General features: G+C 35.9%; 1 protein-coding gene across 2 annotated transcripts in view; it reads right to left on the bottom strand.

Moving 5' to 3' along the window:
- The window catches only part of PDGFC (platelet derived growth factor C), a 120,956-nt gene that overhangs the window by 47,996 nt on the left and 55,371 nt on the right, over positions 1-17,589 (bottom strand). For both annotated transcript variants that reach the window (XM_062574735.1, XM_062574734.1), the window contains one exon: positions 4,961-5,156. In XM_062574735.1, coding sequence (XP_062430719.1) covers positions 4,961-5,156 — 196 coding nt within the window. The remainder of the gene's footprint in view (positions 1-4,960; positions 5,157-17,589) is intronic.

The raw sequence follows: 17,589 nt of genomic DNA, 5'->3' as shown, positions 1-17,589 counted from the left end.
GCCAGGTCCTACACAAACATACAATAAAAAGAGAGCTTCTGCTATGTACAGTTTACTAATATAGGGTCAGGCCAACAATACAACAAATGGATGCAAACAGATGACAAAATATAAGGAAACACTGGAACTATCACGTCAACATTCATAAATAATCTTTGATCACTTGCTAGTCATCATCAAGACTGCTTAATAGGAAAGGAGAATTTAAGCAGCAGTTGAAAGGATGACAGCAGACCTGGAGCTGTTAAGCTGTTAGGGAGTTCCTCTAGTGTTTGGTGGGAGAGGTAACCCACTAAGGTGCACAGCTGAAAATTCAACAAGTTAGTAGTGGTTATTTGGTCTTCAGAGAAGCTGAGCAGTTCTGATTAGAAGGGAATTGCTTGGGCAGTAGTAGGTTATAAAAGATCTGAGGTGAAGGTAAGTAGCTTACAGAAGCATTAGAGTAAAGCAAGGTTGTGAGTTTAGAGCATCATTCTAACTACCCTCAGAGAATGAATATTCCTGGACTTAGGAATTAAGGATTTAATTTGGCATTAAGGGAAAAAAAAGTCAGAGTACTATTCACACAGATATTACCCCATGTTAGCACTGACAGTTACCTTCAGGTTAACTGATTTTATTTCTATATATTGCACCTATGAACTAGACACGCTTTATTATAATGCTTTGAAAGAATTCCCAAATGCTTCACTTGGATTTACTACATCATGAGATTCACACAGGCAGCTGCTCAAACCCCCAAACCAAACAGACTACAGTCTATCCTTGAAATTATTAGAGGATTGAAGAGAGTTGGAAATTAGTATAGCTATTCTAAAATCAAGATGATGTTCAAATGACATCTATTATTTGATAACCAGTTGGTTCCACCTTCTTTTACTTGTGTATTATCCTCACAATCTTATCTAAAGTAATTGCACTTTGGATTTGTGGCACATTTCTGAGTTTTATTACATACAATAAAAGTCACACAGACTGTAATCATCTGATAATTAGAACAGCTGCCACCATCACTAAGATGAACAAGTATAGGCATTATGTGCACAAAGAGACAGCAAGTTTGGCATACATTATTAATATAGGATGGATTTTTTAAAAAATTTCTATTTCAGTTCAGTGATGTAATGCTCCAATAAACAAGCTAATCACAACAGCAAACTCCCTATTAAACACGACTGTAGTGTACATGTTCTTCATGAAAGAAAGTTAAATCTCTGTTTTCCTGATATAGAGAGGCTTACTAAACCTTTTACCACTGTACAGGCACAGAGACAGAAAGCAACAATATTGGAAATACATTCAGTAAGTAAATACATTCTCCTCCTGGTCAAGGAGAGTTATGGCATCTCCCAGACGAGAGCAGCTGTCAGGCAGAGAAGGCTAACGGCCTAGTCATTAAAACAGCACAGAAAGGCCAGCATCATAAAAATAACAATCTGTGATATCCAGTGTCTATCCCAGCTGCTTCTTTTCTTCACCAGAAAGGATGGACATAGAGAACACAAATCCAGCACACGTCTCCTGGCTAGAAGTTCCCTTAGGTAAGGAAAATTTACTGCCAGATGCATCATCTGAACAAGACTGTACAAAATGGGTAGGAGACTGCATCCTTTTCCTTTACTGTTTATTTGGTTTGGTGGTGAGTTTTTTCTTTGGAACCTTTTTTCTCTCCCACGTCACAACTAAAATCAAAGTGCACAAGTCTGAAATTACTGCAATCTTGCAGAGATTTATATATCATATTGGCAGTGAAATGACCTAAATCCCTTCTGAAATACATGGATCCAGCTCCCACGTAAATCAAAGTTTGTGCTCACTTTTTAAAGGACACAGTGGGATTCCTGCAGTTTTGCCTATAGAAAGGACCCAGTGGAAATGAAGTAAAGCTATTCTCAAGACAGTTAATAGCTATATGCTAAGCAATGCAGAGATAAACTGCAGAAATTTCAAGTGCATTGCAATTGTAAAACCAGTACAAAAGTTACCCTGAGAAATTAAGGCAGTAAGTCGGAGGTTTGTTCTAAAACTACACAATTTAAGCTTTGTTTTCAAAACAAGCTGTACAGCAATTGCACACAACATTGGTGAAAATTAGCAAGACAGTCTGGATAGGACTAAGCATGTTAACACCTGCTCAGTGTAAGGCTGAGTCAGGATGAACAGTCAATCTGCAGTAAGAAGTTCTGCAGTCTTTAAAAGTACTGCAAGCTGAATTACAAGTAAAAATGGAGTGGCAAAAAAAGTCATGCTGGATCACTCTGATTCAGATTTAGGAAAGTTTTTAAAATAGATACTGGACCGGTACCTTCAAGACATCTGCACATTATAGTGCCTGTTCTAGAATAAAAGACTTCACAGAATAGCTGAAATGTCAGAATTGACTTTAGAGAAATCAAGATACGGAGGTAAAACTAACTGGTCATTGGATTCTATCCACAGATAGAGACAAAAATGTGCCAAAGCATTCAGTGAGCATCTAGGACATTTCCTATTCACTGTTACCACATTTTTCCTGTTACAGAATTACGTTAAGCAAAAAGTCTTCTAGTATTTTTTCCCATGCATGAGCAATACTTGATGACTGTGAGATGTAAAAGTTGTTCATTACCTTAAATATACTCCAGTGTATTCTCCTAGCAGTCCAATGAATTGGCACTACAGGGTGTCATAGCCTACAGTGATTCCAGAGGAGGCCCTTGCATTGCCCAGAACATGCAGTTTAGGAGGCAGGTGGAAGAACTGACAAAATGTGACAATGACCACTGCAGGTAACTCACCAGATCCCGATAGACATTTTAAAAGTGGGAGAAAGATCTCCTGATACAAATTGCACACTTTTGCAAAGTGTGTTGTTACCGACCTGAAGTTTTCACCTAGTTTCAGGCATAGATTAGAAAGTAAAGGGTCGGCTCACTCTTACCTATGCTTATCCTACAGTTAAACTAGTAATACAACATTTAATTTCATGTCATATCTTATTCTGTTCTCTATAGTAAATTTGATTATGGAGAAACTGTCATGTACACTGTGGCAATAATACTGACTTGCGCACTTTGAGATGGCAGAAATAGGGTAAAAAATAAATAGTATGGGATTCAGTCAATAGAAATCCTTAGATTTTCTACAGTGTGTACTGGAAAGAATATGGAATAATTTCTTAAGAACTAGAAGATCTAAGAAACATTAGAACTTAGTGTTACAAAAAGATAGTGCTCTGAAAACTCAGTAAATTACTAAGCCTGACTCTCCGCAATTCTAGAAACAACTAGAAACAACTACGTAACTCATTTTCTCAAGGATCATATCTTCCAAGCCAATAAACCAAAACTGAGTCCCTCAAAAGAACATACCAACCTATCAGGAATTGCCTGCATAATATTTCCTGGTTTCCTTGCACAAATGTCAGTACAAAAAGATTATGAGTGAATGAAGTAAGTGGTTTTTAATTAGGATTTTTGCATTCAGTACCTTGTTTACTTAAAATAAATGTACTCCCATTAAAATACTATTCAAGTTATACAGTTAGAAATATTTTAACTTATCTTACTTTTTCTTTGCAAGTGGATGAATGAGGCACCCTACCTGGATTTTCTTTCACTTGCCACTTCACTCTGCCATATGCAAAGAAAAGAAAAATCAAGCTAAGTTTTCTTTCAAAAAAAAAAAAGATTTATTGTGCAAAGGGAGTGCACTTATTTGAGCAAACATATGCTGTGTAGTACTTTGTATTTCATTATATTTGACATGGCCTTGATAATTATTTCTTTCAGAAGTATGAAAGACAGATATTTATCTGTTATGAACCTCAGCCCCCAAATTAAGGGTAAATTCAAAAATAACCTCTAAGAAATTCAAATTTGTAACTGCAAAATGTTATAAGGAGACATAAAAACAGCCAAATATCAATAAATCAGAAAAATTGAAAGCAAGCATCAAATTAAATGGGTACACACAGTAAAACAAAACCAAAACAGAAAAAAAATGCTTAATAAGAAAAATCCTTGTGTGAAATACCTGTCCAGGAACACTCAAGGCAGGATGTGCCATTCAAATGACACATTTTATTTGTTACTTAACTTACTGAAAAGAGCCCAAACAACATACCACATAGGATTTTTTAGGATATGTTGCTATGAAGGTAGATAGATACAGGACACAAGTTCAGCATCTCTGCCCTTTCACCCTTCCACGGGAAGGGAACATCAGCCACCACTGTCACACAACACCCACAACATGATGACTCAGTTTGCTTAGTTCAGAACTACATCCATCCTGATGCCTGTTATGTCACAGTCTTACTTCTCTCCCAAGCAGCATTCAGATGCTAATCACAGGAAGGAAGCATAGATTCTATAGAAAACTGGGCCTGTGATTTAGCAGACAGAATACTTGCTGAAGTTTCATGAAAAAAAGCAATGCCATTGAAGAATGTAAAGCAAAGCTCTTTGCAAGAGCTGTTTTTCACAGAAAACTGAAAACTTGGTCATTACAGGCCATTGAAGGATTGTACCATAATTTTGTCTGAACAGAGATGATGTACTTAATGTTTTGACCTGAATTCCAGTTCAAGTAAAATGTTTATCCTAATTTTGTCTGTGGAATCAAACATTCACTCCTCTAACACACTGACAAGAAGATTAAAGATGTTTTCCCAGATGTCAAACTATTTTTTTTGGAAGGAGGGAAGATAGAGATTAAATATTTCTACATTTTTGTATCATCCTGTATCTATGGCCCAGATTATGAATCCTGAAGGAAAATGGGGGACTTTCAAGATTTCAATTATGAAATTATTTTCTAGCACTGGAAAATAAAATCATAAACTAACAGTTTTAAAGATGCATTTTATGAATATATTGACAAGCAGGTGCTACACTTTGCAAAATTGGAGCAACATTATTTTCCCATCATCTGCATCTCCCTTTCAGATGTTTCATAAGTTAAAGGAAAAGTAACTTACTTGCAAATGTCATCTTCTGGGTCCTCAAGCCCAAATCTTTCATCAAAAGTAAGTTGTATCCATACATTTTCATCTACTGCTACTAATCTCCACACTAATACAGTATTGCGTGGGTATGTGTGTGGGAACTTGGGGCTGTGAATACTTCCATTAGTAGTCACGGTAATTATCTTTTCATGTTGAGGATCCTGCACTCCTATGGGAAAGAGAAAAAACAGATGCATCAATTTCTTTTCTTTTTCCTGAAAGTGGTTGTGTAGTAGGCACAGATAAAGACACTTTTGTTTTCTTTCTTCCTCTTGCAAGGCCTTTCTGCCTTAAAAATCTAATAGTAACAATAGACCAGAAAGTGATAAATATTATTTTGTTGGTAAAAGAATTATTCAGACCCAGGCCTCAACTGCTGTTCAGAAAGCAGAACACAAGTTCCAGTGGAGATTAGAGAGACGTGACTGCATAGGCCCTTAGACTCAAACATTTAAATGCAAGGCTGGTCTCCTCAAGGAAGTCCAGGAGCCCAAACGACTGTATTATGGAGGCTGCCTGTTGTTTCAGTTCTTTATTAGTGGAAAGTGCACAGAGATCACCAAGGTACAGGGAGACATCTCGTCACATATCACAGAGGGGATAGTTAAATTAGTATCTCCTTACTGGAGACTCTTCTGCACTGACTGGGTCCCCGATGAGGATTTTAATGACTGCGTCCATCCTAGCAGATGTATCAGAACAAAGCAGTCGTGATACAAAAAAGAATCAGGGACTTTCTAATAGAAACATGCTAAGTTCATGAAATTAGATGTGCACTTGTTAGTCTCAATAGCAGGGATTCCACAAAGTTCTTTAGCATAGTCAGACTATCAAATAAATGTAAAATTAAATTAATGTCTCAGCACATAACAGCAAATGAAGTCAAAAGAAATCAGCCAACTAATTTTGATCTGGACACATTTTATCACTGTGACATACAATAAAAAAAATCTCTAGTCTACAAAAGTTAGGTCCCTAAGCACATCAATGAAAAAAATTCCTCATGCTATAGCACTTCTATTGTCTTTTACTTTCTTTTAAGACCCTGTTCACAATGAGCTTTGCCATTTCAGTCAGCAAATAATGAGTCCTCAGTTACCTATTAATAATTTTAGTAACTAAACTTGTAGTTTTCTACTGCAGAATTATTCATTATTTTTCAGCTACTCACTTTCTTTTGCAACTTTTTTTTTATTTAAATCTTCTTTTTCCCGTTTGTTTTAAAAACAGCATTATGATGAAACACACATTTAAAGCTATGTAAGATGCCTATCCTTTAGTCTACAATGAAAACATACACTATAATTGTAATCTTATTATAGGCATATATAAAGGCTGACAGCTAAACGAATGTAACTTAAGAGAAGGCCATAGACACAGCATTGCAATTTTAAAAGTATTAATCCATACTTAACTGTAATTTAAAGTCTGGCAGACTCTTGCCTTCAATTTGTGGTATGAAAATGGTACCTTTTAAGTGGAATTTCTGCTTACATAAAACTGATGAAGTGTGCTTTTGCCAGTATCCACACACAGTTGCAGTACTGACAGTTATGTAAAAATAAGAGAGAACAGCATGCAGTAATAAGAAAAAGCACAAGGAAAAAAAAAAAAAAGAAAGGCTGTACAAGAAAGATTCTTAATTTAGACATTTTGTTGGGTTTTTGTTAGCTGAGTCATAAGCATTCTTCCATAATGTATAGTACGTCAGCTGAGAGCTCCATACTAACACAAGAGCCAACAATAATAAAAATGACATTCCCAGAGATTGCTACACCAGAGCATTATTTCCAAAGTACGTAAAGGACCACTCTTTCAGACAAACATGTTAAAGTGTAGCATCTGACACGATGAAACATTTAGTGGTTCTTTTTGCCTTGAAAACACACACAAGATTAGAAATCATATTACGTTTTATAATATATTAAGAACGTAAGATATCTTTGCTGTCTTTTGTATCATCAGGACAATGATAACAGCACATCAAGTAGGGACTGTAAAAAGTCCAGGCATATCAAATGAGAAGTTACTAAAAAGGGGCAAATCTATAGCACTCTAACGAACAGAACTTTCAGCATCTCCAGTATCCCCATTTCTTCCACTTGTAAAGAAAAAATACCCATTTACTTTAGTATACAACATTGTTCCATGAACATATCAAATTCTCACACATATTACTTGCTCCATTTCAAATATTTGCTTTTGCACAGTGGAATTTCTTCTCTTTCAAAAGCATTATTTTGTATGACTCCAAAAGCTAGTAATTGCTGTCACTAGAGAATGAAGCTTATTATTTGTCTTCAGATAAGCAGTAATATTTCTTTTCATCCATTATACATAAACAAATTGTACAAGCATATCATGAAAAAGTATCCTTTTCCTAGTGAGACCAAGTGGCCATTCATGCACACTCTGAGAGTTTCTTTTGAGTAAACTGTGTGTGAAGAGCACAACTATCTACGTATGGCTAATATTTGGCACTTATGTGCCTATAGTCTCTATTCTTTATGAAATGAGTTCTCAACTTCTGGCTTTATTTCTGAAATAAATTGATCTAAGTTAGTTTTAAAGGGAGTAATAAGTTAGGTTTACAGTGGGCAACTCTAACTCCAAAGCTATAAACAAATATAAACAAATTCTTAAAATAAATAAATAAATTAAAATAAAAAAGGCCTGAAGGCCTGAGGCAGGCCACACACCATCTCAGAGCCAGGAGGCATTAGCAGATGAGGTAAACGCAGAGAAACAAGGACCAAAACAGTGCATTTGTGGCTTCAGTAAGAAGTTTCAGCAAAAACAGGCATGAGAAATCACCTTAGGAGGCAGTTCTATAAACTTAACACTAGATGGGAAAGATCCTTTAGACAACCCAGGGAGATGGTATGGCAATGCTTACTAGCAAAGGAGAGCACAAACTTGCAGAGTCTGAAGTTGAGGAATGAGCCGCGGCAGTTTTCTTTGATGTGCTACAAGATCCTATCACCAGATTTATATATCTGGCGATGTAGAAAGCCTGCCCCTGAAAGTACAAGATTCCAAGCATTCTGACAGCAAGAACGTACCCTAACCCTCTCTCTGAAATCCTAACACAGATGAAAAACCACAGTATCACAACCCGGATCAGCAGATGCCACTGTAAACTGAAATTCAACCCGCTAACTAGACAAGCTCATTCCTGTCTACTTCAAAGTAGGTCTCTTCCCCCATGGGCACAATACATTTCACAAAGATCAGAACTGACACTTTTTAAATATAGCAAATACCTCCTCTTAGTACATTATAATCATCACATTTTAGTGAGGGTCATGAGTAAAAATCACATGCATCAAGTATCAGTCTAGAGACAGGAGAAGAGCTGTAGAAGAGAAGAGAGCATGACGGAGCAGAGGAACGACCTCAATAACTGGCTCCCACCATGAAGGCACCTTCATTTGAAGAGATGCCCAGTACTGGTAAAACCATTCTTAAAAACCTCTTACTGAACCTTTCATATCATAACTTTTTGTATATAAAACAAGATGAGAATACTGATAATCATGCATTATTAGTTTTACTTCATTTAATAGCCCTTAATTATGAAAATCATGAAATTTTAGGCCTTTAGAAATGGCATTATAAAGCTATCACTGCTTAAAAAAGAGAGTCACGTTTAAATGTTAAGAAAGTTTTCAAACTTTAAACATTTATGGATTAATAATAGAGCGTTTACTAACAGGCAGTAATACTGTAGTATGTGCAAGTCTTCTGCCTTAAAATTGAGAAACAAAAGGTGACAATAACTATTTGTTCACAATTAGAAAACTTCAGAGGGTTGCTGGTTCATTTTATAAGCAATCATAAAAGCATTTCCCAACAGCATTCCCATATAATTTTTTACAACACTCCAAATATATTCAGAAACTGAGACTTTGTAGTAAAAAGTCTATTTGAACTGTAATACGCTATTTCTTCTTTTTTCAACCAGACTTTCAAAAAGCAGTAAGTTCATTCTCACAAATAATAGCTAAGGAAATACAAGGATACCTTTTCCTACCCTCTATCTTTGATTCTATCCTCTCCAGGCACTTCATAGTTATTATCTGAATGTATCATTTGAAACGATACTCAACTGTTCTGTCAAGTGCAAAAGAAAAAGTGGAAAATGATCTGTTTCTGCCAATAGTTCTGTTCACACGAGGAACAGGTGCCATGGCAAGAGCACTCAAAATCATACGAATGCTGCTTAGAAGGGACCTCTGGAGATCTTCAGTCCAATCTCCTGCTTGGATTAGAATTACTACCAACACTACACCAGGTCAGCAATGGCATTTTCTAGCCTAGCCTCGAAAACCAGGGATGGAAATTCAACAATGTCTTTGCATAGCCTGTTCCAGTGCTGCACTATCCTCCCAGTGAAGAAGCTTTCCTCAATGTCCAACCTGAACCTTCGAAATTGCAATTTTTGGCCATGATCTCTTAAAAAAATACACAAAAACAAACAACAAACAAACAAAAAAACCCCCAAAACCTGTCTGCTACCATCCAGAGGAGTTTAACTTTGCCATATTTGTAACTGCCTTTCAAGCAGCTGTGACCTGTTATTTAATTGCCCCTTTACTCTCTCTATACAAAACACTAGACAAGCTCAGCTTCTTCAGCCTCCGCTCATTATCCGCCACCAACAAGATGCTAAGCCTTTGAGCCTGGCAGCCCACTCTATTTTTAAGTTACCAGGAATCAATAATTGTCCTGAAATAAATAGGATTGTTAATAAATTACAGATTTGTGTAGTAAATATACATTCCAGTTATTCAAAAATTAAAAAAGCTCAACAATAAAATAATTAGAAGTGAAACCTATTTTAGTGATACTTTTTCAGAACAAAAACAAATATCAAAGTACTAGCTTGGCAGTATTTATTCCACACTTATTCTTCCCTCATTTTTTTTTCCTAATAATAGTATCACAGGGTCAGTAGACCTCACAAAACATGTATATTCTAGTCAAGAGCAGTTCCCTAGCTCCATCCTCTTCCATTAAACTAGAAAGCTGCTAGCTTAAGTGACCTGAATCATCTCAGCCAGGTAGAGGCATCACTTAAGGAAATTTTATCTCCCTTGCTCCCATTTGAAACTATTTAGATACTTAGTGAATTAAATCAGAATCATGAGCTGCACTGAAGGCATAAAACAGGAGGCAAAGATGCAGTATTTCCAGTAGAAAGTGCCCTGGGAGTTTTATAGGCAAGCATATTACAGTCAGTTCCAGCAAGAACAGAATTATTTGTAGGTGTACCGCTACACAGAAATGCACATTACAACTATCTGTGCTCTAGGGTGATAAAAGGTATCAGTAATTGTTAAAAATGTACATTTCTTAAAAAAAACTACTGGATATAAAAGAGTTCCCAAGTACAGGTAGAAAAAACACTGAGGAGCTACTGTTAATCCATGTTTGCAGTATGAGAAGCAAATGCATCAGGCTATAATGGAAGCAAAAACCAACCTTCAGCAAATTTTTATTGTTTCTTCTTCCGAAAAAATATTCTTCTCAAGAGTATTTCATTGGTCTTATATGGTATGGCTAATAGCTAGACATATAACTCTCACTTACATTCAATTACCATATAAGACACTGGAAGAATCATTCAAATTGTACCAGCTGAGGTGACTGGGAGAGAAATAAAAGATATTTGTTCTATGCACAGCAGAAGAACAGCTACTCATTCCTTTCTTGTACAAGGAGTGGGAGTGCATAGTGGGGAGAGTGCAAGGGAAGGAGGGAAGATCCCTACCTGGGCCTCTCCTTCTCCACTGTCAAGGATCAGAAGATTTTCTCTTCCTTTGAGAAATAAGACTCAACGTTTTATATATTCTTCACTCACAAGTCTCTCTATTCAAAATAATTTGAATAAATACGCTAACATACTCTGTCTGCTAGCTTTCAATACAAACAAAAACTAACAGTACACAGCAATCCATCCATTTTCCAGATGTATCTTGTTGGAGACCAAAGATCAGCAACAGGTTCAGTCTTTTATCAGAATGAACAGGAAAAAAGAGTAGTCATGAATGTGAACAGGCAAAAAGAATAGATAACGAAACTCAGAGCGCCAGACTTGCGAAAGCTATTCACGCAGGTATTAACAAATGTATCAGTAAAATGATCTGGAGAGGAGCAGTTGCAAGTCTCCTTGGAAAAGTACAAACTGATACACAAAAAGCATCCTGTCAATAGAAGAGAAATGCAGTTACAGCTGAAAGAGATCAGCAAGCAGGAATAGAAGTTAAAACAGAAAAAGAGCTGCCCAGTGGGATATATTTACACTTAATAAAAGTTATTTAGATAATTTATTTCAAGGAAAAAAAGTCTTTTTGAGTCTTACGTACTTCAAAGGTTTGGATGGATAAAAGTTGGTGACTATTTTCACATACGTACCCCTCCTACTACTTCTTCCTCTCAAAACAGGATTCTTTTTCCTACAGGAAACTGATTCAATAAAGCTTTGAAAAAAGTAACTGAGTTCTTAATTAGAGGTAAGCAAACATAAACCAAAAAATATGAATCACGAATAGTATCTTTGAAACTAATGGCCACCTGTGAAAAACATCACATATACATATACTCAAGCTCCACACTTTCAATTTGCCTTCAATTTTGTCAAGATAGCACTTACAAACTGCATCCAAGATTGGTTTTGTTAGCACCAGAGAACACACATGTACACACACAGTATCAGTCTTTCTTCAAAAACAGTACATGCTGAGTGAGGTGGGAAGGGACAAGGGAACCAAGCAGGATTACCGTCATTTTCCATGTTGTGCATGGCACAGAAAGGTTACAAGCCCAAGAAGATAACGTCAACAAAACCGTGTAACCAACCAGGATATCTTTTCATGTTGGTTAAAAGCATTAGTCTCAACGATCTCTCTTAAAAACTTCTTGTGTCTTGTTTCCAGTTCTAGGTATTACTCTGCCTACACTTACAAATGCATGCAATTTATGTTCCTTACAAAAAATTCCTCAAAATCTGACCCGTGTGAAAATTTAACTTTTAATCTTAAGTTCAACCTTGTTGAAAAATCAAGCTATAATTTTATTATACCCCCTTTCTCTGTGGTTTCTTCAATTTATATTGTGCAACATTCATTAAGAACAGATACTATTAAACATTTGGGAAAAGATTATCCACGGTCCATGTGGAATTCAACCTGAATAAGTATATTCTATGCATGTTATATGTCTTAGAATGATGTGTAGCTAGCTAAGTATTGTTCAAAACAACAACAACAAAAAAGTAATCCTGATCATGTTTCAAGCGAGCAAGAAAAGCGAGAGAAAAGCAAGCGAGCAAAAGATACAAAAGAGACACTATTTTAATCTTCAGAAAAGCCAGTCCTGAAAATTATTATGTTTTGTTTTTTCCTTTTGTTTTTATGTGGATTTTTTTTTAATCTTTCCACTGTGAAGTACTATAATGATAGTAAGTCAAAATATAACTTTGGAAGATGGTTAAAATTGTCACTCAGAAAATTACTGTGAACAAATAAAGTAAGAGGATACATTAAAGAAAAACAGAAGATTTCAGTGTTTTGTACACTACAATTGAAGGTGTGACTACAGCATATGTACATAATCAAGTCTTAACTACAGAGTAAGAGCAACGATAACAAAAAGTCAATGTGGCATTCTGTTCGCTTGCAAAGTGCAGAGGGTCCCAAGCAAACTTGTAAAGTTTGTGCAAAATTCTTGGTACAGAAATAATATTGCAACTTGAAACTCTACAAGCCAGATTAAAGGCGGCTCAGGCTTGCACTGCATATACAAAATTGGTACCTCCATCATATCCTCATGTCAGAAAGGCAGGAGAAACAAAGAAATTATTCAGAAGCTACATACACATTTTCAGAATTAGACTACACTATACTCCCAAATGCAGAGGAAAAAAAATACATTTTTGTTATTTAACAAAGAAAAAAAAACTTTAGCTGGTATTAACCTGCTTATTTAAAATGGAATTTTTGAAAAATGATGCCTTCATCTCATTAAAATTTGATTCCCAGAAGATGCTTTGGCGGAATGCGCTTATGCAGTAGCAATATTACTCTACAAAGATGTATATACAACTGTTATTGAACTGGACATCTTGTAAACTGACAAAGAAATTATCACAAAATCAAACCTGGACCACTCTTATTACTAGCATCTTTGCAAGCAAGTTTGAACCACACAACACTAAAAAGGTAGTCTTCTAGGAGAGGACCTACATCTCTAGAAGCAATTCAGAAAGAAAATACAAGCACAGCTACAAAAACTAATCCATCTTTCTACAAGGAGAAAAAGGAAAAGGTTTTATACAAATGATAAACAGCCAGAGGGAGAAATAATACTTTTCATAATCTTTCCATTAACATGTATTGCTGATTCCCTCATTACTAAGCTTATACGTATATCTGAATGTCAGTGACTTACTGATAGATTGCAATGACGACCAGTATTTAGAATAAAAGTTGAGAATTTTTGTAAAATCAGGTAAAATTTCTAGCTTCAATGACAGTGCTGACTTTTTCCATTCTCTCTCACTTTGGATAGGTTAGATACACACCACTTTTCAGTTAGCTGTAAATGGTATGGGCCTACCTGACTGCAGTCTTTATTCACTTCAGTAACTTCCTGAAAATAAGATGAAGAGTTTTCTCACATTAGTAGAAAATTGATAAGATTCTCACTTTGCTCTGGCTTTTCTATTTTTACACTGTAAGACCATAAAGGCATACGAGAGTGGCCATAAAAGATCTATGTCCCATGGCATTTTAAGTAAGACTTCTTCCAAAAGACCCTTCTGCTAATCAACTATGGAAGGGGTTCTTGAAGAGGAGCAACAATAGAGCCCTCAGGAGCATCACGGTCACAGCTTATTCCACTAAAAAGATTATATGCTGTGTTGTACTCTTCAGAAAACTGTATATTGACTTTATCTGCCAGTGCTACCACCGGTCATCTCATTTCACATGTTTTATGATTTATTTATTTACATACAATTTACTAAGTCTTGATTTATACATGAAGCTCATGCTTTTAGCACTAACTCTTCTGCCTTTTTTTTTGCCCATCTTTAATATCAGAAACTTTCTGATCAAGATCAAGAAGGCTTACATGAGATAATCTGAATAAACTTCAGAGTTTCAAAATGAAATGTAAGATCTGACACTTTCAAATCACTCCGATACCCTTAGCTTTGAATATGCTTCCCATTTATCAAAATGTTAAAACTACACAACAGAACTACCTATGATATTCCTAAGGATCCTGGTAATGTTGCACAGAGAGGTACTCCATTAACATTATTTGATATTCCACTACTTCCATAAACAGAAGTCATGGATGTTTTCTCAATCACAGCATCACATTAAAAGCTACTATTCAGTTTGAAATCCAGTACGATTCCCAGCTACACTGCTTTCTACAACAGTGTCATCTTCAGTGTTGCTCAGAATCACACCAGAGTAACAGATGGGTATTTAGTCAGATCTGTCACTTTAAGTCTCCCCAGACTCTCTAGAATACTCTTTAGCATGCTCCAGCTTCTTTGGAAAACACATATCAGGGCGGTGTCGGGGGAAGGAAATGAATGCTTTACATAATTCCTCTACAATTTGGGGCCGCAAGCAAACCGTATAATATGAATAGTGCAGTTTCATGCCTGGCTTGAGGGGATCTACAGGAACATGCACTGCTCCAGAAGTGGACATCTCACTTCCCCACGTGGACACCATGCCTGGCCATTCATTCCTACTGCCCTGTTTTGCGGCCATGCAGTCAGGGAACTGATCTAAATGAAAACCAAGTTACTTAAGTCAGGAAGCATTTCTAGTGCGCACTGTGCAAGTGCTAGTGCTCTTACTAGGGAGGCAGCAGGAATACGTCACTGGGGAACAGGGAAGGACAGCACTGCTACTTCTAACAGAAGCAAACTTTGTCTTTAGGTTGACACATTAAATCATTTGCCATGTACTAAAATGAAAATGTAGATTCATTTTTCTCGTTAGTCCAGTGTTTCAAAACAACTTCAGACTAGCTAATATGACTTCAGTTTAAGATTCAATAGTAAGAAGAAAACAAATAGTCACATACGTTATTAATGCTTTCTTGTCTAATACAGATATTAGAAGCCTATCCACCCACCAATATATAAGAGCTGTTTCACTGATGATTTATCCTCGGTCAGCTGTAATACTCCTTTAATAGATATTACACTAACTAGGATATTTGAAGAATATCACTTTCCAACTTCTTCCTGCAATTTTTAGAATGTATTCTAGATGACTGTTTTGGTTGATTCTACAATCTCATTTGAATTTCTTGAGGTAGAATGTGAAATTATTAATTTCACAGGCATGGAACTGTTTACAATGTTATCCCTAGGAACACCAACATTTTCCCAACACAGTGTTTATCAATAATTTAAACACTAGTAAGTGAAGAAGCTTGCTAATTCAATTGCAAAAGAAGACAGGCACATCAGGCCCTCAAGCTTATGCTGGCAGGTAAATCAGAATGAGCAAAACAATATAATTCACAATCTAATCCAGCACCACAATTAACCAGGAGTTTCAATCACTTTGTGATAAACAGTCTACAATACCTAAACATGCACATCTCATGCATGTGACTGCTGTAAAAGAAAGTAAATATTCTTCATATCTAATCAGTTCATTTCTGCAGAATTTCATAAATTAGATCAGTGCTTACTGAACTTTTATCGGCTACAATTTTGTTTACCTAGTTTGCTACAGCACTGCATGAAGAATTCTATACACATCAAAAAGTTTGAGATGGATCTGAAATTTGTTAACTTGGGGCTTACTCAAATTTCCAGCCAAGCTAATCTTTCTTCCTTATTCTTAAGTACCTTAGTTGAAGTCTGGTTTATGAAACTCTTGCAGAATAAAAAAATATATAGGTCCAAAGTGCTACAGCAACTGTTTGAAAATGAAGGCTTGAAGTTAAGATTTTAGTATGTCAGATTAAAGTAAGGTATTTTCTGCACATCAAAGCCTGGCTGCTATACAGAAATATGAAGTGCTGGATGCCAAATGTTGAGTGTCACCAGTCCAAAGCTAAATATGACAGCAAAGATTTCTGAGTGAAAATAACTGAGAATGACTTTTTTTTTTCCTCTAAAACATAGTATTAATATTATTAATAGTATTTTGAGAACTAAATAGAGTGAAGAGTCTTGGTCTTCTATGAAATCAGACAAGTTAAATAATGTTCCTATTAAGCCTGTCTTCATGAGTGGCAATTTTACCATTTGAAGATTTCCTTCTCACTGACCTGGTTTCAGGGAAGTAATCTGATTTGCCTCTTGCCTGTTGCATTTTAAATTAGCATGATTTGTTTTTATAATGACAGAATGAAGCATTCTTCTGATGACATTCTACAAGGAAATTATTTTAAAGGATGGGTACTACTTGGAATTTTCATAAGGAGGTTCATAAAAATCAAGTAAGATTTAGAGTTATTTCTCAAACCCAGACATGTCTCAAGCCCATCTCGCTTAGCTGTAGGTTTTTGGCAAGTCTTAGGGCATGAAAGGGGTTGCAGAAGAAGAAGGAAGAGGGTTGGTAATTGGGACTATATTGTCTATTGCCTAAGTCTAAATGCAGCTATGCACTTAACATACCATTTCTGGTCTACATGGTACTATTTAACCTGTCCCTGTAGTACTGTGTATGGCCAAGTTGGGCAGGCAATAGATTGAAGAATCTTAACAGTGTAACAGCAATAGGTGTTGCAAAACTCCAGATAGGTAATTTGAGCTTCACTCTTATGAAAAAAAGCTACAGATGTCCTGGGAAAAACAACATGCACTCTCTGGCTTGGCCATGTTGGGTTCAGTCTAGTTTCAAAGTTTCAAGCCTACTTACAAAAGTGTAATTTTACCCATCTGAATGCTTTCACATTATAATTGGCTTCTAAATTACAGGGATATGAAACTGCAGTTTTTCTTCAGAATTCCCCCCCACACACCTTCCTTTTTTAAATCTGAGATTACAGATAAATGCGTATCACCTTCCCATTCACAGCTAATCAAAAGATCATGATCAACTCTTACCCAGTATATTACCAGCTATATATACACATTTATAAAAACGCTCCCCCCAAATCTACTTATCAATGCAGTTTTTGGCAGTATAATACTCAGACACTAAATATTTATCTATTGTATCTTACATTTAAAAATTACACAAAAAATGCACTGTATGAATCACAAGTTACTGAAATGACTGATTTCAGTGCAAATGTAGTAGTTCCTCTGCAATGTAAAAGAAGGTTTTAAAATAATCTCTCTAATCTTTAAAATAATAAAATAAGGTGTCACTGTTAAAGCAAAAGAAGGCTGAAATACAAGAGATAAGAAAATCCATTTCAGTCTAAAACAGGACTTCTTTTTCAAAGGTAGTAAATACAGATTTGCTAACAGAGAAACTTCCCTTCATATGGCACTGACTTTATTCAGACTCTGGTTTCACTCCCATTTCCACTAAAGCCCTATTCTAGAGAGAATCAGACTTATCTAATAGAGATAATTAGATTAACTTTTTATGGATTGTGGCCAG

This window comes from Rhea pennata, chromosome 4 (genome assembly GCF_028389875.1).
Source record: "Rhea pennata isolate bPtePen1 chromosome 4, bPtePen1.pri, whole genome shotgun sequence".
Classification (NCBI taxonomy): Eukaryota; Metazoa; Chordata; class Aves; order Rheiformes; family Rheidae; genus Rhea; species Rhea pennata.
The sequence above is the reverse complement of the archived record's forward strand: the minus strand, read 5'-3'. Positions and strand labels throughout refer to the sequence as shown.